Source organism: Coenobita brevimanus, chromosome 17 (assembly GCF_032717465.1).
Source record: "Coenobita brevimanus isolate Jiangsu-jjx chromosome 17, ASM3271746v2, whole genome shotgun sequence".
NCBI lineage: Eukaryota > Metazoa > Arthropoda > Malacostraca > Decapoda > Coenobitidae > Coenobita > Coenobita brevimanus.
Window position 1 is genome coordinate 32,492,468 of NC_136970.1, and position 26,958 is coordinate 32,519,425.

Sequence of the window (26,958 nt, forward strand, 5' to 3'; positions counted from 1 at the left end):
TTGGTGATATTTCCCCTGATCTTACTTATACCGAATAATGAGATCGCCTTTCCTCTCTTCATCGTTCACAGATCAGATTGCTGTTCCTCTTCATATTGTTCATAGAGATCGTGCATTCAGGCCACTGCCTAACCTCTAATACTAAATCACCCCCCCACCTTTTTTTCTTAGTTCGTGCAATCGAAGTGCTTATCGGCTGGTCCATTTGATTGATGTCCATTTGAATATTGGACTTAGTTGAATATGATTCTTGAGTTGTACCTATTTAGTTTTAAGAGAATAATCTTTGGCGGTAAATTTTAGGTTTCTTCCCGAAGAGTCCATCAGAGACCACGGGATTAATATATCCAAGTGTATCAGTATTCTTTGAATGTTAATTTAAGTTGGAATCATGACCATGGGATTAATATATCCAGATGTATCAGTATTTGAATATCAATATGGGTTGTAAAGATTCATAATTATGGAGTAGAGACCACGGGATTAATATATCCAGGTGTATCAGTATTCTTTAAATAATAATATAGGTTGTAAAGTTTCATATTTCTGGTGATATAGATTCTGATTATATTTTGTTTGCTTTGTTTCATTCACAGATTGAAGAGTTATCTGTCTTTCAGTTCTTAATGTTTAGTAAATTTTAGGTTATTTCGAGTTTCAATTTTGTTATCCTCTAAGGAATGGTACAATCGCGACTGAGTGGCCCGCAAAGGGTACTAATATCTAAACTGCTCACGCACTCTCAGATAAAATCACGCTTCCCCATTTCCCATAATCCCTAAAATTCTCAGATAAGATCATGCTACCCTATTGAATATAATCATATAAGATTACGCTACCCTCTGTCTCATAATCCCTAAAACTCTCAAAGATCACACTGCCCTATTTCACTCATAAATAAGATCACGCTACCCCAATTTTCCCGTAATCTCTGAAATACCGGCTCAGCTGAGCGAGCCAGACACCACTACCCTGAGAGGAGGGTACAGGGAGGTGACCCCCACCCCACAAGGAGATGACGGGGAGGCTCTTTTCACCTGCTGAGCCTTCTGGGCATAAACAACGTATCTCCCCCGTGACCTGATGCCCCTCTTCCCCACAGCCAGACCACCGGGCGGTGTGCAGTACAAGTACACTACTGTACACTTCAGCAGAGAGAACACTCGCCAGAATCGGGGTGGGACTTGCAGTGGCAAGAACCCAAGCAAACCCTCCGACGCTCGGACGCAGAGTCCCTTGGATCGGCCTCCTTTTTAACAGAGGACTCAGGAGGAGCCTCAAGGGCTGCTATTCCCCCAAAGGAGCAGTGGGACAGTATCACCCATCGGGTACACTGTGGGTGGAAGGACCATTGGTCAGCCACCCTCTGCCAACCACCTTCGAAAGCCGGCACGTCCACCAGACGACCTTCGCTGGTGCTCCCAAGGAGGAAGGCGGGCCCTGGGGTACGCTCTGTCAGAGGTACCATGCAGGACTAAGCGTCACTGTTCCCCCAGTGCTGTCTCCGGGACAGGAGTCCCAGACGCTACAGCAGGAGTGCAGCCTCTGTTGGAGCTGTGGCAATAGCCGGGCGTATCCATTGGGTGCATTCTTCCTGCTGCCAGGGTCTGTAGAGCCCAAAGAAGCCTCCCCCGACTCCTCTTGCCCTCCTGTCCCCCATAGGAGCTCAGGCAGTGCCCAACGGTGCTTCCTGACGGAGGGAAAGTCCCCTGGACCTCCCCCGTTTACCCTGGACCGGAGTTCCGGCAGGGCCTCCCCGCCCTGCCAAGTAGGAGAGTCGGCTCTCGGCTGCTCTCCCTCCGCCCATCCCCAGGCTCTTGTAGAGGAAGGTGCCTCTTGCCCCACCCACCCCTCCGGTGGCAAAGTGAGGTGCCCCTCTCCTCGAGAGGGTGGTTTCTGCTCACTTTCAGGAACTCCACCAGAGACCAGAGCTGGCGTGATGTCCCCAAGGCCCGGTGTCCTGTCCCTGCAGCCCCAGGTGCTGTCAGACTCCTCCAGGATGAGAGGCTGCAGTTTACCCCTGCCAGCCTCCCCCCGACGGCAAGACCGCGGCCCCTGGAGTCAGCGGGCCTCTCCCGACGCCTGCTGCAGTAGCTGGACCTCCCCCAGAGCAGGTGGCTGCAGTTCCTCTCTGATGGCCGCCCCTGTCGGATGGGATGGCAGCTCAGCCAGGGCACTGCCCTCCCCACAGCTGACCCTAGGCCCAGGCCTCTCCAGGTCCGCCCCTAGTACCCCGATGCGGCATGCCTCCTGGCCCTCTTCGGCCCTAGTCCAGAGAGCCCTGCATCACCCAGGGCCTCTACAGAAAGAGGGCCGCCCACCACGCCACCCACCAACTCCTACGGGACTCGTGGCGACCCCACAGGCCAACTATCCCTGGAATACACTCTGGACGGCCCACCCCCAACGCCCGGCCGCCGCCTGCAGTTCCTGTCGCAGGGTCTCCTGCCGCCCGTGACCCGAGCATTCCCCTCTGCCTGTTCCATGAGTACAAGACTCTGAGGTTGTTTGTCCCCTAGTGTCTGGGAAGCCCCTACCCCAGTGGACCCGCCCCCTCGCCCCAGTGTCTCCCCCCCCAGAGTTACCTCCCCGTATGGAATAGTGAACTCCCAACCAATAAGCTCACACACGGAGTGCGTGGTGCCAGGCCACAGGCCGCCCCCAAGTGTGACTATACCCCTCCCCAAGTGTTACGGACAGACAGCATCAGTGACGCACCCCTTCCCCCCCCCCACTTTTTGTTTTGGCCATATGAAGTGAATAGAATGTGATATATGAGGTATACTCCCAACTTCCTGCCTCGAAAGGAAGTCTATACCACCACTCCCTCCTCCCCCTACCCCCTCTGCCCCTCCACGCAGATAGAGCGTGAATGCTATATTCTCTCGTCCTATATAACATGAGGATAGCTAGAGCATCGTCTGTGTCACGTGGATGCATATTACTAGCAAAGGAGGCCGCGGTTTATGTTACGCGAATGTATCTATCTATCTATTGCCAGATGCCTCAATCCCGTTTGGGGTGGCCACAAACAAATCACCTCCAAGTCGCCCTGTCCCCCGCCATTTCACTGCCCTGCTCCCAACTCACACCCCCCTCTCTCATATACCTCTCCATCCCATCCCTCCATCTCATCCTCGGCCTCCCCCTCCCTCCTCCCCCCTCCACCTCACTCACATAAACTCTCTTCGTCAGTCTTTCACCCTCCATCCTCTCCACATGGCCAAACCACCTCAGTGTGTTCCTCATAACGCTCCCTATCACATCCACATCAACACCACAATGCTCCTTTATATCCTCATTCATCAGCCTGTCTCTCCACGTGACTCCACAGGCTCCTCTTAAATAACTCATTTCCACTGCTCTCACTCTTGACTTGTGTCCTTCCAACAATGTCCAAGCTTCACATCCGTACGTTAGAGTTGGTATCACAATACTGTCATGTAGTAACTTTTTCACTTCCATGCTCACTTCCCTGTTTCTTATCACTGCTATCAAGGAACCAGCAACCTTTCTTCCCTGATATACCCTTTCAAGCACTTCACCCTCCAAACCTCCATCCTTACTCATCACACTACCCAAGTACTTAAACGTACTCACATTTTCCAATTCCTCACCATCCAACCTCGCTGTACATTCACTAACTTCACCTCTCTCAAAGACCATCACTTTACTCTTCCCTACATTTACCTTTAGATTCCGTTTCTTACTCTCTCAAACTCATCCACCAAGCCTTGCAGCTCCCCTTCGTCTTCACTCAACAACATAGTATCATCTGCAAACAACAGTACAGGGAGTTTCCAAACACTATCCTCTCTCACCAGGGCCACTCCAACATCCACTACCCTACCTTGTACAGTCGCCAAACTTTCCGCCTGGGCCACCTAGCCGCGAGAGGTGGGTAAAGGGTGCTGGCAACAGTGTAATGTTTGTTCGTGTGTACATGCTCGACGAAAGTTCGGATCATCAGCTCTCGTCTTCCGTACTGAACCTCAGTCAGAGTTCATCCCAATATTCAGTCTACAATTTTAGCCGATAGAATTTGAAAGGAACTTCTTGAAAGTACTGGATAATGCGAATACTGAAAACAATAAGGAAAATAACCTAAAAGACCGCATCTTTACATATATAACGTAACTATAAACATATTCTTTTTTATTATTACATGACAACCCATGGCTAAAAATTGTCTACTGAATATTGGGGGGGAAGAACCGTCGTGTGACCGGCCCTTACGCTATAAAAATAGATACCGGTGTCTGTTCGCATTTGGCCAGTCCTGGGCCGGTCACGATTACACCTATTGAAATACCATTCTTGATCTGAGACATGATTAGATAAGTGAGGTCATTAATCGTTACAGGATTACTCATTGAGCGGATATTAATTTAAGCTAAGTAGGAGAAATAAGGAACTGTTGACGTCGGAGGCTGAAACTCGTTCGTTAAGGCTGCCTTGAGTCAGTTAGTCATGAGTCGACGGGCGCCTAAAGCGCCTAGGTTCGTGGGATTTAAAAAAATAAAATCAGTGTTACAGCCTGTAATGATAATTTTATGTTCTTTATGTTGCATTTACCAATCACATAAGTAATATCACAGGCAATAGTAATATAAATGTTCCAACAATTCATGAATCAATAGCAATTGTGCTTAAAATGACTGGAAGCTTTTGCATACTGTGATGGAGAGGTGGTGTCTTCATCTTGCTGTAATGTGAGATAATGTTCTGTGAATAATCGATGAGCGTGTAAATGTGTGACTTCACACATAAGCGGTACCGCTCACAATCAATTTTCCTTCTAATGTGTAATTCAGTCATTCGTTAGATGAATGGACTACAATGGTGTGCTGTAATGACCATAGTCATATGAAATATGATACGGTAAGTCATTATCATAGCTGATGTAATAGCCTCTTCGACAAGAGTATGCATAAACTCTTTGCCTGTTGAGGTGACAGTATTTTAGCCTCCTACCTCTTCGTGGTGCACCACAGAACACATAAAAACACTTACTTGAAGTACTACCAACGAGGATGTAAGCAACCGTTAACAGTGTCTGAACATCATCCTAATGTTTATTGGTCCGTGTCATTCATGATGTGAATGACAGGTAATCTTACTTGTAACTGGACGCGATGTTATGTAAATGCATTCCTCTTCAACCTGTACTGATAATGGTATCAAGCGATAACCCTATGATATGGAATTACTGATATAAGGAGAGAGAGAGAGGCTTGGAGCGATTCAAGTATTTAGTGCATTAACATGTTATAGAAAATAAAATGTTTAGTATTGTTAAGAATGCAAATATTTAGTAGAATGCTAATGGATCTCAAAAACTAGTTCGGCAAGTATTATCACTAGCGGTATGAATAACGTAACCCCCCCCCCCCGTCCGGCGCCTACCCTGGCATTCACCTTGCCAAGCTTCCATCTTAAGCAGCTCTCCCACCGGCTCCACCAGTTGCAGGAAACTTGTTGCATGGAATTGTTGCGTGTCACAGGTTGCACGGACTAAGGCCAAATAAGATAGTATATGTTATTGTACTATATATAAAGGTATATATTTATACCATAATATACAGTATATATAGTACCTCCTTATAAAATTAATATAGTCTTATTTAATTGGCCTTGCTCTGCGCCACCTGTGGCACACAAAAGTTTCCCATGCGACCAGTTTCATGCAACTGGCTGAGCTGATGGGAGAGCCGCCTTACTCCTGAGACATTTTTCTCCCCAGCCAACTCTGTACCCAGCTATTTATGGGATGAACTCTGACTCTGACTGAGGTTCACTACGGACGAAGAGAGTTGATGATCCGAACTTTCGTCGAGCATGTACACACGAACAAACATATACACTGTTGCCAGCAACCGTTGCCCACCTCTCGCGGCTAGATGGCCCAGGTGGAAAGTTTGGCGACTGTACCTCTTTTATTACCCCATCCATGTACAGATTGAACAACCATGGAGACATGACACATCCCTGTTTCAAACCAACTTTCAAAGAGAAAAATTCACTTAGTTCACCATCCACACGCACTGCAGCCTTCGCACCATCGTACATACTCTTCACAGCATTCAACAACTTCCCATCTACTCCATATATTCTTAACACTTTCCACAATCCTTGTCTATCCACCCTGTCATATGCTTTCTCCAAATCCATGAAAGCCGCATACAACTTCTTTCCCTTCTCTAGAAACTTTTCCACTAAAGATCTAAGAATGAATATCTGATCTACACAACCTCTTCCCTTCCTAAAGCCTCCCTGTTCTTCTCCAACTAATTTCTCTGTTCTTTCTCTAACTCTGTCTATAAGTATCCTACCATACACTTTTCCTATTATACTAAGAAGACAAATGCCCCTATGATTACCACACACTTCTTTTTTCCCCTTTTCCTTTGTACAAGGGAATAATTATACCTGACTTCCAATCCTCCAGGACTCTACCTTCCTCCCAGGCCAATCTGCACATCTTCCACATCCATTCTACTACTATCTCTCCCCCATGCTTCAGCATTTCACCACACACTCCATCAATTCCTGGGGCTTTCCCCGATTTAACTTTCTTCATTGCTTCCACAACTTTTATCCTACTGATTTCTTCCTGTCTTCTCACCTCCCTCTTTCTCCCAGCCATTCCCCGGCCACTTATACTCGCATTACTTCCATCCTTTACGTTCAACAATTCCTTAAAGTGTTCTCTCCATCTGCTCACTTTTTCTCCCTTCTCCACTAGTAATCTACCATTTTTATCTTTCACTCCCCTGCTAACTTCACTTCCACCCTGTCTTACTCTTTTCACCTCTCTCCAGAACATTTTCTTACAGTCCCTCCACTTTACACTCAAATTCCTTCCAAATTCCTCATCCACTCTCTTCTTACTCTCTCTTACTAATCTTTTCACCTCTCTATTTCTTTCCACATATAACTCTTCCGCCTCTCAACTTCTTCCACGCCTGTATTTCTCATCCATTCATTGTATGCTTTCTTCTTTTGTGCCACAGCCTGTTTCAACTCTTCCGTCCACCACGCTGTTCCTTGCACCCCCCTCCGTCTTCTCTTCCTTCCACACACCACATCACATGCTGCACATACTTCTTCTGTAAATATCTTACACACACCTTCCACGTCTCCCATCTGCTCCAATTCATATTTGCCCAATCGTTTCTCCACTTCTCTCATATACTCTGCCTTTTTCTCATCCTCTTGTAACCTTTCCACTCTCCTTGCAACTACTTCCTCTCGTCTTTCCCTTCTTCTGTTCCTCCATCTTACTTGCGTTCTAATTCTGGCCACCACCAAGTAGTGGTCAGAAAGTCCACTCCCTCAACCTCTATACACTCTTGCATCCTTTACACATCTTCGCATCCTTTCATCCACACACACATAATCAATCATTGCCTTCCTTTCATTCAGTTCACCTCCCACCCTTCTCATCACTCGACATGTATACCTGTGGATCATTTTATGCCTGAAGAGGGTATTGGCTATCACCTACCCCCTCCCAGCACAAATGTCCACTAACGCACTCCCATTCTCATCTATCTCAGCAGGCACACCCCGCTCACCAACTATTCCATCCACCTTCACATTCCCAACTTTACCATTCATATCACCAATCAAAAACACTCCCTCATTCCTTCCAAACTTTTCCATGCACACTTCTGCATTTGTCCAGAACTCTTCTCTCACTCTTCTAGCACGATCTTGCGTTGGTGCATACACACACACAATCGCCCACATTTGTATTCCAACTTTCAACTCTACCCACACAATCCTTGACCCAACTGATCCATACTGTCTTATGCTCCTCTTCCATCTTTTACTCACAACTATACATACTCCTTCCTTTGCCCTCTCATTCTCGCCTACTACACATATACCCCATCCATACTCCCATATATATATATATATATATATATATATATATATATATATATATATATATATATATATATATATATATATATAAGGACCTGAGTATATACTGTTGTCTGTGTCACGCGTTTGGGTATATTAAGATATACTTGACTGTCTCTGTTGTATAACTGAGATCAAGCGCACCTGGTGTATTGTGTGAACCTTACGTATGACACTGTGTGGAAATTATCATATGTAAGGAAAAGTAGAATACAGTGTAAAGGTCAAACTCCCTGAACTAGGTGGAGGTATTTATTCTGAGATTATCTGGTTATTATATGTCTCATAGTTTTGATCACGGGTGTGTGTGTAGTTGTCTATTGTTAATATATAAGTGTGCCTTTGACCACTTGTGTTTGGACTTTCCTTCCTTGCTTGTGGCTGACCCGGTAGAGAACAAAGAATCCGAGTTTGCATCGTACCAGAACCCAAAAAGTCGGGACTCAGAATACGCTGCATAATAATCTCTAAAATTCTAATTGTCATCGTTACACTGGTGACAAATTCTTTTCATTACACTGGAAGCCATTTTTTTTTTTTTTCATTACACTGGTGACTAAAAATTCGTCATTACTCTCTCTCTCTCTCTCTCTCTCTCTCTCTCTCTCTCTCTTCATCAGTACGCCCCTTTTCCCCCCGTATGGTTTGTTTCCATACCCGTATCCACGTGTTTTTCTTGTGTGTGTGTGTGTGTGTGTGTGTGTGTGTGTGTGTCTTGCATGAGGGGCGCAGTGTAGCCGGGGGGCTTTTTGCTTGTTTTTCACAGTACACATGAGCTTTTTCATCAGCACTCCCCCTTTTTACCCCATGGTTTGTGTTGGCACCGACCTACACAGTTTAGTGGCTGTTCAGGATACAGACACACACACACGACAAATTCTTAGTGTCACTAACTAGCTAACTTGTGAACATACCAGGGCATTTTAGCGATCTATTTTCAGGTGTACTGTACAGTTATGTCGGTGTGACTTAAACATCACCCCATCATTCATATCCATGCCATATCCATATCCACCTATTGTTCTTGTATTCCACGGTCCACATCAGCCACGTTCTCAGTACACCCATTTCCCGATGTGGTTTACATTTGTATCGGCGTATTCAGTTTATTTTAGGGTCCGCACTGATGCTCCATTTTCCCTCACACTCGGTAAATGTAAGATGCTTTATGTCACCAACTTCTGTAACTTCTGTTCACAACTTCGCCATTACCACGGGGTTTTAGAAAAAAAAAAAAAAAAAAAAACAGAGGATACACAAATATATGGCAAGCACACTGATATATATATATATATATATATATATATATATATATATATATATATATATATATATGATATATATATATATATATATATATATATATATATATATATATATATATATATATATATATATATATATATATATATATATATATATATATATATAGATAGATAGATATAGATATAGATATATATAGATATTTTTTCATGTTTTGCGAGAGTTGAGTTTTGGCGAGAAAGCCACACAGGCAAAGGGTCCCTTTGAAGTAAATGCCGCAGCCAATGGGTTAAAGTTAGAAGTTTTTTTTTTTTTTTTTTTGGTGATTTCACCATGAAAACATAGCAAAAAGGTTAAGGTAAAATTATAGCCGGACTCTCTGATATGTAACTGCTCACAGTGATGCCAAAAAATAGTGTTACTACGAAAAATGATTTTTAATTTGATTTCGTAAAAGAGTCGTTCACTGATTGGAGCCGAACGCTCCCTTGGAGAACTCGAGATTATGGGTGAATTTTTAGTTGATAAAATCTACTGTGTGCATGTATCAAACGCAGAATCTGAACTCTACTTCACATAGGAGAAAGGTTATTAGCTTTTCTGCTTAGCGTGACGGTCGGGTCGGCCGGGCCTCTCATTTCCAAACTTCACCAAGAGTTAACATCTCTAGCTCGCATCTCACACTCGTTCGTAATGACACTATCATTTATTACCAGAAAAGACAAACAAATCCAGTTTACAAATAGACAGGTTTTGCCTGATTCTTGCTTTACCTTCATTGCAACCAATAGTCCTATCTTTAAAGGTATTGAAGTTCTTAGTGTTTTGCTTAACAATATCCTCAGTTGGACCTCTCGTGTTTGATCAGTTGCTAAGACCGCCTCAAAGAAACTATTACTGCACATAATCCGTAACTTCTTGAATGGTGAGCGGTTAGCTATAATCTACAAGAGTCAATTGCGCTCTCGTCTCGAATATTGCTTACCCTTGTGGAGTGGATGTACAGAGGTCGCACCAAAACAACTGGAGAAAATGCAGAACAAAGCTTTAAGAATAATTAATAGCATGACTATTTTAAATGAATTACCTCTCCTACAAGTAAGATGGAATGTTGCCTCCTTTGCATTATTTTACAGACAACTTTATGGCAAATGCTCAGACGAAGTTGTATCCATTGTGTCACCTCTCCACGCCTTCCCCCGTGCTACATGAGCATCTGGTAGCGCTCAAGAAATTCTCTGTCACACTGCCATATTATAGAACTTCTGCCTATGGGAAGTCATTTATTCTAAGAACTGCATCTCTTTGGATCTCGCTTCCCATGATTACTTTTCCCCCAGACTTCAACTTACACCACTTATAGCCCAAATGTTAGAGATTTTTATGAACAGAGAACACTTTATATTATGGTGTTTGGATTTTTTAAAAGTTTAATTTGTTTGCCCTTCTTCGGTTGATCATCGGTTAATATATATATATATATATATATATATATATATATATATACACAGCAGGAGCTTGTGCTTTGCATTTCGAATCACGAAGGGGAAATAGAGGGTTTTGATCATATTACTGCCATGGGGTTAATACCATTTCCATATTCTTAAATTATCTGCGAATGGCAGCCTGGCCTCAGGTCGCTAACCTTACAGCAATTAAGGATGGCTGTTGCTGTGACTGACTTATGTTCTTCAGAATGGTGCAGGAATGATAAAATACGAAGTCAGTTTTAGCAAAGGAACCGTTCGGTACATAGCACTCATTGTGCTGACAACTGATCTGGAGAAAGTCACCAAAATCTCGAGGCTCAGTCTAGTTACCTTGACTTTCCTGTTTACCCACAGGATGGTACAGGAGAGATGCAGTATAAGATAGACCCAAGCAGCGACCCCTACAAGCATTTCCATGTGAGTGAAGAGGGCGGTGAGGTGCGACTGGTGAAACCACTGGACCGTGAGGCTGCACAGGCACACACCCTCCTTGTATGGGCACTTGACGATGGTACCCCACCCAACACCGCCACCGCTACACTGCAGGTGAGTACAGTGGATTTAATTTAGATTGATTATGATTAGTTATGGTTGATAAAGGTAATACTGGATGAGGTTTAGTGAATCTGGGTTAGTTTGGGTAACTGGATATTGAAGAATCTCCTTGCTTGGACACTCGATAATAGAACCGTTCCAAACACCGCCACTGTCACACTTCAAATGGGTTGATGTTGGTTTGTTTGGGAATATTTGGTTTGACTGGGGTTAGTCTTTTTTACAGATTTGGATTACGTTGAGAAAATTTGGTTGGACAGACACACACACACACACACACACTTGTATGGACACTCTATGACGGTGCTCCGCTGAACACTGCCGCCACAGCATTTACAGTATAGTGGGTACAGTGGGGTTGGTTTCAGTTGAGTTAGCTTTCTTGATTTGGGTAGGCTTAGGTAAATTTCAATTTGGGTATGTAATTCTAATCTGGGTGGATTGTAATGAAACTTGCAAGACTGGCTTTAGCTTTGAATGGATTATTTGGATATAACTGGTTGAGTCTTTGTAGATTTTGGCAAATCTGGGCATGGTTTGGATTAGTTTGGATGGATTTATATGCTTACCTTAGGACAGAATTCAGTAAATATGGATTAATTCATGTAACAAAAAGTGTGTGTGTGTGTGTGTGTGTGTGTGTGTGTGTGTATGTGTGTGTTCTTACCTAATTGTTCTTACCCAATTGTATCTTTACAGGAATGAGTCAAGGTCGTACTGTCCCGTGTCTTAAACCATATTTATCGTACATATCCTTAAATTTGTGAATTGTTTTGGCACACACTATTTCATTCGGTAGTGCATTCCATTGATCAATTGCTCTGTTTGAGAAACTGAATTTCCTTACGTCTTTATCACCTCTCTTCTTATGCAGTTTTTTGCAGTGTCCTCTTGCTGATGCTTCTCCATATGTTAAGTAATCATTTATGTCTATTTTCTCCTTCCCTGATATGCACTTATATAGCATTATCATGTCACCTCTTTTCCTTCTCTCCTGTAGTGTTCGTAGATTCAGTTTATTTAGTCTTTCTTCGTAGCTTAGGTCCCATAAGCTTGGTATCCATCTTGTAGCGGCCATTTGAACTTTTTCAATCTTGTCTATGTGCTTTTTGAGATGAGGACTCCAGACTACTGATGCATATTCCAGGGTTGGTCTAATGAATGATGTTATTATCCTTCTTAGCATGTCTTCATTTATGTATGTGAATGCTATTCTCATTTTTGCAAGCAGTGTATACATGTTCCGTACCTTCTCGCTGATGTGGTCAGCCAGAGATAGTCTGTTATTGATAATCACACCTAGGTCTTTCTCTCTTTCTGATGTGTATAGGGTTTTATTTCCTAACTTATAATCCCAATCAGGTCTTTTTCCATTTTTACCAAACTTGATTACATGACACTTGTCCACATTGAATTCCATTTTCCATGTACTACTCCATTCATGAAGTTTATTTAATTCTTCTTGTAGCTCTTTACAAGAGTCTGTGTTAGTAATTCTTCTTTTTTATTTTTGCATCATCTGCAAACATATTCACATAGCTCTCATTTCCAGTGTTACTGTTTATATCATTTATATACACTAAAAACATTATTGGTGCCAGCACTGAACCCTGTGGTACTCCACAAGTCACTTCATTCCATGATGAGTAGTTTCCTCTTAGTACTGTCCTCATTTCTCTTTTTATGAGAAAGTCTTGCATCCAACAAAACAGTTTGCCTCGAATTCCTCCTTGATGGTACAGTTTCCATAAAAGCCTTTGGTGTGGTACTGTGACAAAAGCTTTCTTGAAATCTAAATAGATACTGTCCACCCATCCTTCCCTTTCCTGTATTGTGTTTGTTACTCTGTCATAGTAGCTCAACAGATTAGCAACACATGATTTTCCTTTTCTGAAACCAAACTGTCCTTCTGTTATCATACTGTGTTCTTCTAGATGATTTACCCAAGCTTTTCTTATAAGCTTTTCTAATACCTTGCTTACAACACTGGTCAGTGATACTGGTCGGTAGTTGAGTGGATTTTGTCTATTTCCTTTCTTGAATAAGGGGACAATATTTGCTTTTTTCCAAATATCAGGTAGTTTACCTTGACTCAAGGATTTCTTGAAAACTAAAAATAATGGTTTACTTAACTCCTTTCCACATTCTCGTAGTACCCAACATGAAATTTCATTAGGACCACTTGCTTTTCCTCTGTCTAATCTACTTAACTCCTCCTGTATTACTTTTTCTGCTATTTGTATATCTGGTAGTATTGGTGGACATGCATGTTCCACATAGTCCCTCTCAAAATTTTTTCTTCTGTAAAAACTAATTGGAAATTCTTATTTAGTGCTTCACAAATATCTTTTTTTCTTGTGCATAAGTCATTCCCTCGTCCGTAATTGATTGTATTATAGCTTTTACTTTGGTTTTGCTTCTGATATAGCTGTAAAACAGCTTTGGTTGATCACTACTTTTATTTATTATATCCTCCTCAAACTGTTTTTGGGCTTTCCTCCTTATTCTTGTATAATCGTTTCTTTCCTGTTTGTAATTATTATACACCCTTTCACTATTTTGTCTTCTGTATCTATTCCACAACAAATCTCTCCTTTCTTTTGATTTTTTACATTCTGTATTGAACCATTTCTGTATTTTCTTATCTGCTTCTTTGTGCTGTGGGATGTACTTCTGGACTCCTATTTCATAAAATTCACAGAATTTTTTATATACAGCATTTAAATCTTGTCCTCTAAGCTCATTTTCCCAATCAACTTCTAAGAAATACTTCTTTAGGTCTTGATAATTTCCCTTTTTATTGTTTAGGCTCTTTTTGTAACTGTCATTGCTGTTTACTATGTCATATGCTATCCTGAAGTTATAATTTAGTACTGCATGATCGCTTTTGCCGAGTGGAGGGTGATATATTAAACTGTCAGTATCATTTTCTTGCCTAGTAAATATTAGATCTAGCACTGAAGGTACATCGAGTCCTCTTTTTCTGGTGGTTTCCCTCACATGTTGCGTTAGGAAAAACTCTTGCACGAGATCCAGGAGCTTTTGGTCCGAACAGCTTTCTTGGCTAATTATGTCTAGAGTATTCCAATTTATATTTGTATTAAAATCCCCAGTTAGTATAATTCTTTCCGATTTCTCTTCCATTTTATGTAGTAATGATCTTAAACTCTGAATTGTACTCTCTGCCAGGTCCTCATATTCATCTCTTTCCCATGTGTTTGATCTGGGTGGCATGTACAAATTGGCTACAATTACTTTACCTTCAGATGTGTTGATCTCTACTGCAATCAGTTCTACTTGTGATGGTATATCTAGTTTTATTTCATTGACTTTTAGAATTTTCTTAGTTAATATTATAATTCCTCCTCCTTTTTTTAAATTTCTGTCTCTTCTTCATATATTGTATTCCTCTAAGTTTAGTATGTCATTGGATATCCTTGGTGTTAATTTTGTTTCAGTTAGGCATATTATTTGTGGTTCATTTTCTCTGACATAATCATTCATCTCTAGTAATTTAGATACCATTCCATCCACATTTGAGTACATCAACTTTATCATCTTGTTTATATACTTGTCATGACATGGTTCTATTACCTTCCTCCTTTTTATTCCATCCTGTTTGTGTACCACTTTCGTACCTGCAATCCTATTACATTGTAAAAAAAAATTCTTCTCTTCTGATCTTCCCTCATTTTTTGTTTTTGCTTCCTCCCTTTTCTCTTTCAGTAATTCCAGTTCCTCTTGTGTGAGGCATCTTTTTATCCATACATTTTTGAACTCCTCTTTTTCCATAAGATTCTTTGCATTTTCTAGTATCTCTTCCACATGTTTACACTCTGGAAAGTCACCTTTAGAGGTCTTGTCTTGCTTTTCTCGTATTTCCCTAACCTTTTGTGTTCCTCTATGTCTTTACTACAGATTTCCTCTGATACTTCTTTCTGTAAGCTCATTACTTTTGCCATCTCCTTTTTGTCTCTTGTGATCTTGTTTTTTACTTCTTCCTCTTCTATGCCAGTGATTACTATAGATTTGTTTATATCTACTGAATCTCTGACTAACTTTGGATTGTTTTGGATTATTCTTTTCACTTCCTTTTTAATGCTTTTTTCCTCCACCCTTGTTTCTAAGTCTTTCTTTACTTTCACCATTTCAGCATACGTGGTTTCCACATGTGTGTGTGTGTGTGTGTGTGTTGTTGTTGTTGTTGTTGTTGTTGTTGTTGTTGTTGTTCTTTGTTGTTGTTGTTACTGGCTGCTCCATGGCCAATAATCTGGGCATTGATTGTGTAAAGCCTTTGGCTGTGTTCTGTTCTGGGGAACCAGTCGTATCAATGCTGATCTTGGTCGCAGCTTCTCTTGTCTGACCTGTGTTGATTCAGTTGAGACCCAGTTTGGAGCATGGTGTATCAGAGATGAACTGGGTCAACCAGCATCGAATGACAAAGAGAGGAAAGATACGGAGTCAACCCCAAGTGAATAGGACGGTCCTCCCCCCCCCCCACACGCAGAATGTAGTACCAACCCTATCTGAATAACCTGGCGTGACCACCCTCTCAAAGAGATTATTGGAAACAGATATACTGCTGCTCGTCAGGGGAGGAACTACTGGCTAGATTACTGGGATCTATGAAGAGTGGCAAGAGGGAAAAGGGTTTCTCTCCCAACTCCAGCCTACCCTATTAGTTTAGTGATATAGTACTCTAAAACATCGAGTCGTTAAGTTAAAATTTGTATTTAACTTGTACATCGCTGCCTAGTTATGTAACTGTTGCCCCGATTTAGTTTTCTATTAGCCGACGTGTCTCGTTGACTTTGAGTAGGTTTGTAGAGATTATAACTGGAATAGAAGCGCCCAGCTGTCCTGCTGTTTATTATATAAAAGAACCTAAATCTGTGATATGCAGTGTAGAGATTTTGTAAGTTAAATAAGTTTTATTTCTTTAAATGCCGTTGCCTTTAAGTGCCATTGCCTGTGATTTGTTAGGGTCAGAAATCTTCCCGCACAGCTCGTAACAGTGTGTGTGTGTGTGTGTGTGTGTGTGTGTGTGTGTGTGTGCTTAGATTGGATGGTGGTGGTGTTGCAAGCAGATGTGGCCTTTGAAATAGGGAAGGAGGGGGTTAGAGTGTTATCAGGCTGCCAGTGTCGGTCTTAGATGCTCCAACATACTGCTGCCACTAGTAGCTAGCATCAATCGCGATTCTTTTTTTTTTTTTTTTAAGGATCGTGGGAAAAAAAAAAAAAAAAGTGTCCTTGACAACCACATGTGGAGGTGTATAATGTGTAAGAGGACTACTGGGCCTTGGGAAACGGGCTGTGAATCCTGTGCCCAAAGTCAGACACACACACACACAAAAAAAAAAAAAAACGAACACGGTCCATGATAATCGTTGGCAGTAAATTTGCAAAAGAAGTGCACAAACACTTCACAACAAAAAATCCAAATGAAACAAGTTTGGTGATAAAATAACTAAGGACTGGTAAGAAGTTAGAATATGTTGATAAAGTTACACAACATTAAAGTACAGGTATACATTGTTTTTATAGTTTGATTAAAAGATATGAAATGCAGTGAACAGAAACTTTCTTAACTGTTATTTGTATGGTTAGATACGGAAGGACCGGTTAGAAATGTGTGTAGGAAATGCATGTGTAATGACTGAACTTTGATTTTCAGTGGTGTCCTTCAGAAACAAAATGGTGTAGCCAGATCTTCCAGACATGGCACTGAATTGGACCGAGTTACCAAAAAGAAAATTACTAACTGAATTAAAGCCATATATAATATTAACTACCGTCATACTCTTGTCATGAAAAGTAAATGGTCATCAGTAATACAACTTAGCTATTCTCTTTCCCGCGGAGTCGGTAATTAAATATCTTATTATAAACACGTCACAGGGGATGTATGTAGGGGAGGGGGAAACGGGTGAAGGTGTCGGTTAACGGCGAGGTTGAATGATGAGAGGACGAAGAGTAAGACAAGATCAAAGTTGAAGTCGGTCTAAATTCTAAAATACAGTATATGTCACCTTGGGTGAGGGATGTGATTTGAAAATTGGCTGATAGTACAGACCATTTAAGATTTATCTGGATTTTTAGTGTGACTGTGACATGCGACGGGATGTTAATGATGTCCGGCTTACAGATCAATTGAAGCGATGTAAAATATCTTTAGCTGGCATTGCTATCTAGGTTATGTTATTCATTTCCACGGAACAGTTACCAGCCTACAAATTTTTACATAGTGAGGCCACTCTTCGTCTGCACATGTATGTATGTACAGTACATCTGCATCTGTGTTTGCATGTCTTCATGCGTGTAGGGCATTGAACAGAGAGAAGGATGAGAAAAACGTAAGTCGTTGCATTTGAACAGGAAAGCTAGAGTAATGAAGGCTCTTCCTGCCTATCCTCTTTCCATTTTTGCCCTGATCCCTATATATACTGCGATCATCACCTACACCTCTACATGAAATGCCACTGGAGCTTGATGATGCTGTATTTGATAATTTCGTTACTCACATAATACATTAACTTTCCTGAAGGCCTCCTGTTGTCGTGATTCAATTCTGTCGAATTTTCTGTAGGGGAATTTTTGGACTAATGAAAAACACATAATGAAATGAGCTGATGTGCTTTGGGTATTAGCTGTACAGCACTTGAATAGGACGTTGCCTTACTGTTAGATGTTCAGTTCCTGTAGATTTAAAGGGAGGTTGATCTTGATGCTGCCAGAAGCGTTGGTCACTTCGTCAGTCACCTTCCCTTGATTGTTCTGCACTACTTGGCCTAGACATTCAAATCAAGGAAGGGGCTATAATGGAACTGATAGTTGTTTTTATGTTGTATGTTGAACGATTTGCATTAGAATTATTGAGTGCTGAAAGTAAAAAAAAAAAAAAAAATTGTATATTGTGAAATCAGTTTAATATCACCTGCATCGTAACAATCACGTACAATAAGCAACTTAAGATTATCAGAATCGTGTTGTCCTTGTTGCTGGAAATAACGTTTTAATAACTCTTCACTACCCTAAAACCATTAGCCAAACACCGCCAATATTCTTAGGCTACATGTAGCCACACTGAACGTAATGAGCGGGGAGGTAGCGTCGAACGATGAGCGGCGAGGTGAGCGTCAGCGCGATGCATGTCCAAATAGGAAGTGGCTGCCTCGCGAGCGACAGCTAGTCAGAAGCATGCCTATAGTAAAACATCCACTGGACAATTCACTATCTGTTGAATTATACTTCATAGATTTGTTAATTGATAATAAAATTGTCGATGTTCGTTACATATACACATACATATAGTGTATACACTTATCTGTTTATTAGTTTTAAGCCTACGGTATAACAAAGGGAATAGAGCACTAAATACTGGTATGAATTTTAGACATTAATGGTGGACATTAATTTTAGGCTTTATAACAATGGTGGAGCAAACGTTACTTAAGCAATCGTATGATAAAATGATACTCGATTATAATTTACCATTTCTATGCTGTTATTCACAGATATCTTCCCAGTGTTTCTTCAACACTCCAGTATTTTTGTGGAGTGGATCATTTAAATCCCACACAGCTCTCCTGTGGTACGCAGCTCCAATAAGGTGTTCAGTAGACATAATTACCAGAACCCAACCTCCCCAACATGCAGTACCAGCACGACTGAATGATGATGAAAATGCCTGGGGAGTGGGGGTGCCGCTAGGCAGTGCCCGACAATTTGGAACATGTTGCATCACGTAGCGACGAGCATGGAGGGTAAGCGGGGTGACAAACTTCCCCGCTCATTCAGTGTGGCCACCCACATAGGATTTAGTGTGTTTTATCGTGTTGCCTCATCCCACCTTGCTCAAGTCGCCCCGCTCGTCGCGTTCAGTGTGGCAGTACCCTCAGTGTACATTCGCCGAAAGAAGCGATGGCAGGGTTTTAGATTGCTTCGGTCATTCTGAACTGCTGGGCGTTCAATAAATTCTTACTGAATATAGTGTAAAACTTGTGTAGCTTCACGTCATATCGAATAAAATACATAGTACTGTATATCACGCTAATAATTGTGTAAAATGAATAACATGAAGCAGTGATATATTAAAAGTTAACACTGTAAGATACGCTTTCATAATTTCAATGTGAAATGTATTACTCTACGCGTGGCGTGCAGAAAACCTCCCGTTCGTGGTGTATTTACTTCCCAGGATTTCAAATGTAGAATGTCTAGGTTTGAAGGCTAGTTGATGGAAATTCTTGTGACTACAATACACAACCTGATTCTCCAGTGTTACGGTCGTGATATAGCAACAAGAAGCAGTGCCAAGACACAGCAAGCCAGTCCCCGGCAGTCAATTTAGTGCTAACGTATAAACACAAAAGGATATCTAGTCAAAGATGTCACATATCAAGTCTGGAGAAAATCGTGTGAAAATTGTCGATTTTATGCCCATTTGAAATTTTAGCCCAGACCCACCTGACACTGATCCCCCTACCGCTAACTGGGGGGATGACCTCCCTGATGTAATTCGACAAGTTATTGGATGCAGATTTGAAAGATGCACTTTTAGGTTTTGGTTTCATGTCGATATGACAAATTTGAAAGGTGTTATGACGAAAAAAATATATATATATTTACCGATTTTTTCTTTACATTTTTAGGGCCTACAGCCTGGGCCTTGCCCCAGTTGGCCCGACTTTAATCAGGTGATCATCCCTGTAATTTTAGTCAAAGTCGTTCCATTAGTTTTTGCGTAAAGTTGTTAGCAGACAGACAGACAGACAGACAGACAAACAAACAAACAGGCAGAGTGAAAACAATACTCGTCCCCGAGCCCCTACGGGACGGGGACGGGTAATAATGAGACCACAACAATGAAATTATTCTTAGTTAAGATACCCTGCCCGAAGTAGCAGCCAGGCCTTTCTGCCTTTTATTCCTTGCCTTCCCTTCGTTTATAATTGTTCGAGCGAGCGAAGCGAGCAACCAGAGCACCAAATTTAGTTACAGTTTGTACCCCTGGTATATGTACCTGAGCGAAAGATTTATCGTATCAGCAAGAAATGTGGGCAGGGGTCTGGAGAAAAACTCTGTAGTACAGCAGCGAACTTTTTTTTGGATATCTCAGCCAATTTTGAAGTTATAAGAAGATAGACACCAATTTGGAAATCACATAAAAATCCTCAATTGTTTTCATTTCATAGACAACCCATAATTCCCAGTAGTTTTCCCGTTAATTGAGGAAATGATTTTTTTATAAAGCAGATTAGCATATAGTAACAGCCGGCTACGTAAGAAGTAATGGTCTAAGGCTGCATGAGTAGCACAGCAGTCTTTTCCGACGATTGCTGAGAACAACTAGGTTTTGCCTTTGCAAAACAAATACCTTCTGTTTTTTTTTTTTTTTTTTTTTTTTTGAATTTTTTGACTGAATCCGAGACAAACTAATGCGATACCCTGATCGACAAAAGAAACTCCTAAATTTTGGTTTCTGATTGGAATCGGAGCGCACCGAGAGATGCGGTGAAAATAATACGAGGAGTATTGGTTTTAGGAAGTCTGATGCAATAGTTTTGGTGTAATCTAATAAGTTCCTTTTGGTATTTTCAGGTCAGGAAATCAGAGGAAGATGATGATCCACAGGAGACAATATTCAGCACTGCCTGACTTGCTCGCTCGCTCGCTGGAAAACGTTCCACACTCTGAGTGTGGACACCTATTACATGTTAATTGTAATTAGAAACTGTGCTCCCTGTTGATAAAAAAAATTTTCATTCGTAAGGAGGTATGGTAAATTTTACCGTTTTGCTTACACTAGGCAATAAAGAGACGAGAACATAAACTAATAAATTCACGTAATGCAAAACCACGTTCTTAGGCTGTCTTTTATCATTTCTTTTTAAATAAACCGTTATGGTCTCTTCAACTGAAAATGCTGATTTCGATGCTTTGAACTCAGTGATTTGTTTTTGAACCTATGCATTTTAATACTATTGCCAATCGTTTATGCACTGAGGATACTAAGCTAACACGTTTGGCATTCTCCAAGGAGCTTCAACTCTGCAGATTTTCGAGGTTCTTTATATTTCATTCGCTGATAGTCCTCTGGCTTAAACTACGTCTTCCAGAGTGTTTCCTTACTGGCAAACCGGCCAAATGCAGTGTAATATCTTCATGTCTTTGAGTAAAAGTTGTCTCCATTCGTGCTTGTAAATCGAGATATTCAAAATAGCTTACTGACTTAACGCCGCTTACTCGCTTTTTGTCGTCACACATGGAGATACCAGAAACGGAAATAAGCGACTTTGAAATGTTCACTGTCATTGGAACGGAATTTATTTATTAAATAATCTACCTACTGTATATACCGTACCTAGGCTGCTTCCCCCAAAGAAAGAGAGGTAGCCGAGACAGGACGACACACTCCCATTTTACTCATCCACACACACACACACACACACACACACACACACACACACACACACACACACACACACACACAGACTTAGTCGTATCTTAGCCAGGGCCTTTATAAATAATAATGGTCAATATTAATTGTTTGTCTGATCAGCTATTTCAGGTCAGGTGCGGGTAAGGGGATGAGTCTGTTATGATGTGGCAGGGGTAAACCAGCTCTGCTGTCGGGCCCTGCTGCGGATGTCACTGATTGCATTGCGCAGTTGACCCTTGTGCGGTGTGGTGCGGTGAGGATCTGTCCGTTCTCCCCTTTGGGGCTAAGATGCGAATGAATGTGTTTGAATGGATGAGTACATGGGGAGTGTGTCGTCCTGTCTCGGCTACCTCCCTTTCCTTGGGGGAAGCAGCCTAGGTATATAGATAGATAGATAGATTAATTGTTTACTGAAGCCCCTTTCTTTTCAGCCTTAGACTACTAAAAATTATTCCTTGTTACAGTACTAGGTGAAAACTTAGCAAATTGTTCCTGACGACATCTGAGCGATAGTTTTGAACTTTGTTAGTTTCGTTTAGGATTTCCTATTATCATAACTAACGAAATACCCCTACGATAGTGAAATACACCGTTCTTCGGCATTAACTTATTGTTTTCTGTAACAGATCCAAACTAATAGGTTAAATCTTTTAAATATATAAGATTATGTGCATTTCTATTGCTACTTCACTTATCACTGCTTCTCTGAACTCTCTGCTTGCGACCACCCACCACTATGGCGGGCGCGTAGCACCCGTATAGCAACAAACTCATCCCTTTTCTGTCCCACTCTTTATTGCAAGAGTTAACGGTTTCTCCCAGTCTTTCATGTATGCAACAGGTCAACTCTGGAACTGTCTCCTTCCGTATTTCCTACTGCCTATGATCTCCAGTCTTTCAAACGCAGTGTGTCCAGGCATCTCGAAATGAACGGATCTTGAATTTGGCTCTCGTTTATCTTGTTTTTGCTATTTCTTGAAGGAAACAATCTTGCAGGCTTCTGGTCTTTGGTTCCTTCTGTCTTGCATTATATATATATATATATATATATATATATATATATATATATATATCATCATCATCATCAGCCGTTTGAGTATCCACTGCAGGACCGGCCTATCCCGACCGAAGTCGGGACGATTCAGCCAATGTATCTCTACCAAGTGGCTTAGGCTGTCTGGTAGAGAGGGTATGTAGGATTAGAAGTGCTTGTAAGTGTAACTGTAGTGTTGGAGTGGCTTTGGATGTGTGTGTAGTCTGTGAACCAAGTGTAATCGGCCCGCTCAAGCCGACTGGGTGCAAGCATACTTTACAGTAAGCGACACTGGTTCAACCACAGCACCCCTTGTGTCCGCCAATGCAGTACGTGGCTGGGTGAACACTCCCAAAGTTTATTACCCTGGCGGGGCGCGAACCCTGGTTCACCCGTGTACGAAACGGACACTCTACCACTGTACCACAGAGGCTCCATATATAGACCGAAATCTGGTACCGTCACTTTTTAGGGCGACTGTAGTTTATACTTTCATGGCGCAATCTCATCCAACACCACTACCCCATATAATCCCACCTAATTCTTTTTCTCACGTCCGTTTCCTTACACCCTTCCCCCTCAGCCATTCATTCTTCGAGGATGTAATTATATAACCTTCAGTGCACTCAGACCACTAATTCAACAACATCCAATATCTGAAAGTATTATTTTCTGCCTCGGTTTTACTGTGTAGCAGTTTGCAGGTTATCCCACCCATTCTGTTTCTCAGCACAGCCTTTTCTTTACCTCCATTGACTTTTCCATGCCGCGATGCAGGGCACGCAGTCAAAGAGCCCACTCTTCTTTCTTTCATCATAAAGGCTCCAGAAAGGCGTCTTGAACATATATATTACTGTTGAAACTACAATAATTGCAATGAAGGGCATTTTGTGTAAAGTTTCGTTCTAATAACGAAAGTCACTTAAAACTAAAAGTGGCTCTTGTTCGCAGTATCGGAGCCCAGCAAGAGGCATGAATCGACAGTAGCTCTCAATATGCAACTGAATATATATATATATATATATATATATATATATATATATATATATATATATGAGCACTTGTAAATTATGGTGAATGGTTAGCGAGTAGAGGTAGGGGAGAAGATGAGAGAGAGAAGAGAGAGGTATATGTGAGCAGGAGAAGAGAGGTGAAGAGACTGGTGAAGTAGAGTAAGAAGAAAGTGGATGAAGAGTTGGGAGGAATCTGAGCGCGAAATGGAGGGAGAGTAAGAAATTGTTTTGGAAGGAGGTAAAGAAAGTAAGGCAGTGTGAAAGGGGAAATAGTAGGGGAGTGAAAGATAAGAATAATAGATTGTTGGTGGAGAAGAGAAATTGAGGAGATGGAAGGAGCACTTTGAGGATTTGTTGAATGTAGAAAGTGAGAGCAGTGCGAGTATAAGTGGTTGGGGAATGGCTGGGAGAAGAAGAGATGAGAGGAGGGAGGAAGAGATCAGTAGGGCGGAAGTAGTGGAAGCAATGAAGAAGATCAAGTTGGAAAAGGCCCTAGGAATTGATGGAGTGTGTGGTGAAATGCTGAGGTATGGGGGTGAGATTGTTGTGGAGTGGATATGGAAGTTGTGTAGATTGGCCTGTGTAGAGGGAAGGGTTCCAGAGGACTGGAAATCAGGTATAATTGTTCCTTTATACAAAGGAAAAGGGGAAAGAGAAGTATGTGGTAACCATAGGGGTATTTGCTTTCTTAGTGTGACTGGTAAAATATATGGTAGAATACTCATTGATAGGGTTAGGCATATGACAGAGGAGCTAGTTGGAGAAGAACAAGGGGGAATTAGGAAGGGAAAAGGGTGTGTAGATCAGATATTTGTTCTAAGATGTTTAGTGGAGAAGTATCTAGAGAAGGAAAGAAAGTGTATGCTGCCTTCATGGACTTGGAGAAAGCTTATGACAGAACTGATAGGAAAGGTATGTGGAAGGTATTAAGAATATATGGAGTGGAGGGGAAATTGTTGAGTGCTGTGAAGAGTATGTACGAAGGAGCTAGGGCTACGGTGCGAGTGGATGGTGAGCTGAATGAGTTCTTTGATCTCAATGTGGGACTGAAATAGGGTTGTGTGATGTCTCCATGGCTGTTTAATATATACATGGATGGGGTTGTAAAGGAGGTGCAAGGTAGGGCAGTGGATGTGGGGATGGCTCTAATGAATGATGGTGAGATTTGGAAGATTCCGGTGTTGATGTTTGCTGATGATACAGTATTGCTGAGTGAAGATGAATGGGAGTTGCAAGGTTTGGTGAATGAATCTGGGACAGTCTGTAGGAGGAGGAAGCTGAAAGTTAATGTAAACAAAAGTAAAGTTATGGTGTTTGAGATGAATGAAGTCACAGAATGTACAGTGTGGTTGGATGGTGAGGATATGGAGAATGTGAGTGCATTCAAGTACTTGGGTAGTGTGATGAGTAAGGATGGAACTTTGGGGGATGAAGTGCGTGAAAGGGTACAGCAGGGAAGGAAGGTTGTTGGTTCGCTGAAACCAGTGATGAGAAATAGGGAGGTGAGTATGGAAGTTAAGAAGTCACTGCATGATAGTATTGTGATCCCTACCCTGACGTATGGAAGCGAGGCGTGGACCTTGCAAGAGGGGAACAAGTCAAGAGTGAGAGTAGTGGAAGTGGAAATGAGTTACTTGAGAGGAGCATGTGGAGTGACATGGAGGGACAGGTTGACGAATGAAGAAGTGAAGGAACGTTGTGGGGTGGATGTGGTTGAGAAGATTAGGAGAAATACACTGAGGTGGTTTGGACATGTGGAGAGAATGGAGAATGAAAGACTGACTAAGAGGGTGTACGTAGGTGAGGTGGAGGGAGGGAGAGGGAGGGATAGACCGAGGATGAGATGGAGGGATGGAGTTGAGAGGTATACTGTATGAGGGAGGGGGGGAGGGTGAGTTGCGGGGAGGGTAATCAAATGGTGGGTGACAGAGCGACTTGGAGGCGTTTTGTCTGCGGCCACCCTTTGCGGGATTAGGGTGTCGGGCTGTACATAGATAGATAGTAAATTATGGTAACAGTATCTGTACCACATAATGGTAAATCATAACGGTTAACACTGACTGTGGCTATTACATTCACACGTAACAGATTTCATTTACAGTTCATTGATTATTGTAATGCTGTCAAACATTTATCGGCCGAAATATCAAAATTATTGTAATCTGAGAATTTAGTCAATAATTTGTTTTTGTTTTTTTCTCAGGAATGCACTCAATGATTTATGAAAAGTACTTCTGGAACGCCATATATATATATATATATATATATACCACCCATCCTCCTCTGTCTTTCCTTCATTCTTTCCTCTTTCTTCTGCCTGCGGGTGACTTTACACTCCTTCTTGTGTCATTCTTTCCTTCATTCTTTCCTCTTTCTTCTGCCTATGGGTGACTCTACACTGAGTGACAAGCCAAATGGTTTCCTGTACACCAGTAAACCATTTACTACTCTGGGTGGTAACCATATAACCGAATTTTGGCGCCTGGTTGTTTAGTGGGTAATAACGGTGCTCCAATCGGATTGAGCCGGTGAAGGTTTATATCCAAGGGATGGTTGGGGTTTTTTGCTCACGTAATGCCACTCAGGGATGAGTGAGGCTGGTCACTCTCATCTTAAATGCCAGGACCAACTTGCCTAGCCCCGAGCTCCTATGCTCCTTATGGGGCAAAGTAGGATTATATATATATATATATATATATATATATATATATATATATATATATATATATATATATATATATAAGATAGATAGATAGATATATAGATATATATATATATATATCATCAGCCGTTTGAGTGTCCACTGCAGGACAGGCCTATCCCTACCGACGTGGGGACGATACAGCCACTGTATCTCTACCAAGTGGCTTAAGCTGTCTAGTAGAGATTGCATGTAGGGTGAGTAGTGCTTGTAAGTGTAATTGTAGTGTTGTAGTGGCTTTGGATGTGTGTGTAGTCTGTGAACCAACTGTAATCGGCCCGCGCAAGCCGACTGGGTGCAAGCATACTTTATAGTATGCGACAGGTCCAACCACAGCACCCCTTGTGTCCGCCAATGCAGTACGTGGCCAGAAGAACGCTCCCAAAGTTTTTTACCGTGGCGGGGCGCGAACCCTCGTTCTTCAGTGTACGAAAACGCACACTTTACCACTGTACCACAGCGGCTCCATATATATATATATATATATATATATATATATATATATATATATATATATATATATATATCCAACC

At 41.7% G+C, this 26,958-nt stretch overlaps 1 protein-coding gene across 1 annotated transcript in view; it reads left to right on the forward strand.

Moving 5' to 3' along the window:
• The window catches only part of LOC145391144 (putative neural-cadherin 2), a 252,951-nt gene that overhangs the window by 138,895 nt on the left and 87,098 nt on the right, over positions 1 to 26,958 (forward strand). The window contains exons 15-16 of the mRNA XM_080265824.1: positions 1,103 to 2,440; positions 11,037 to 11,228. Coding sequence (XP_080121950.1) covers positions 1,103 to 2,440; positions 11,037 to 11,228 — 1,530 coding nt within the window. The remainder of the gene's footprint in view (positions 1 to 1,102; positions 2,441 to 11,036; positions 11,229 to 26,958) is intronic.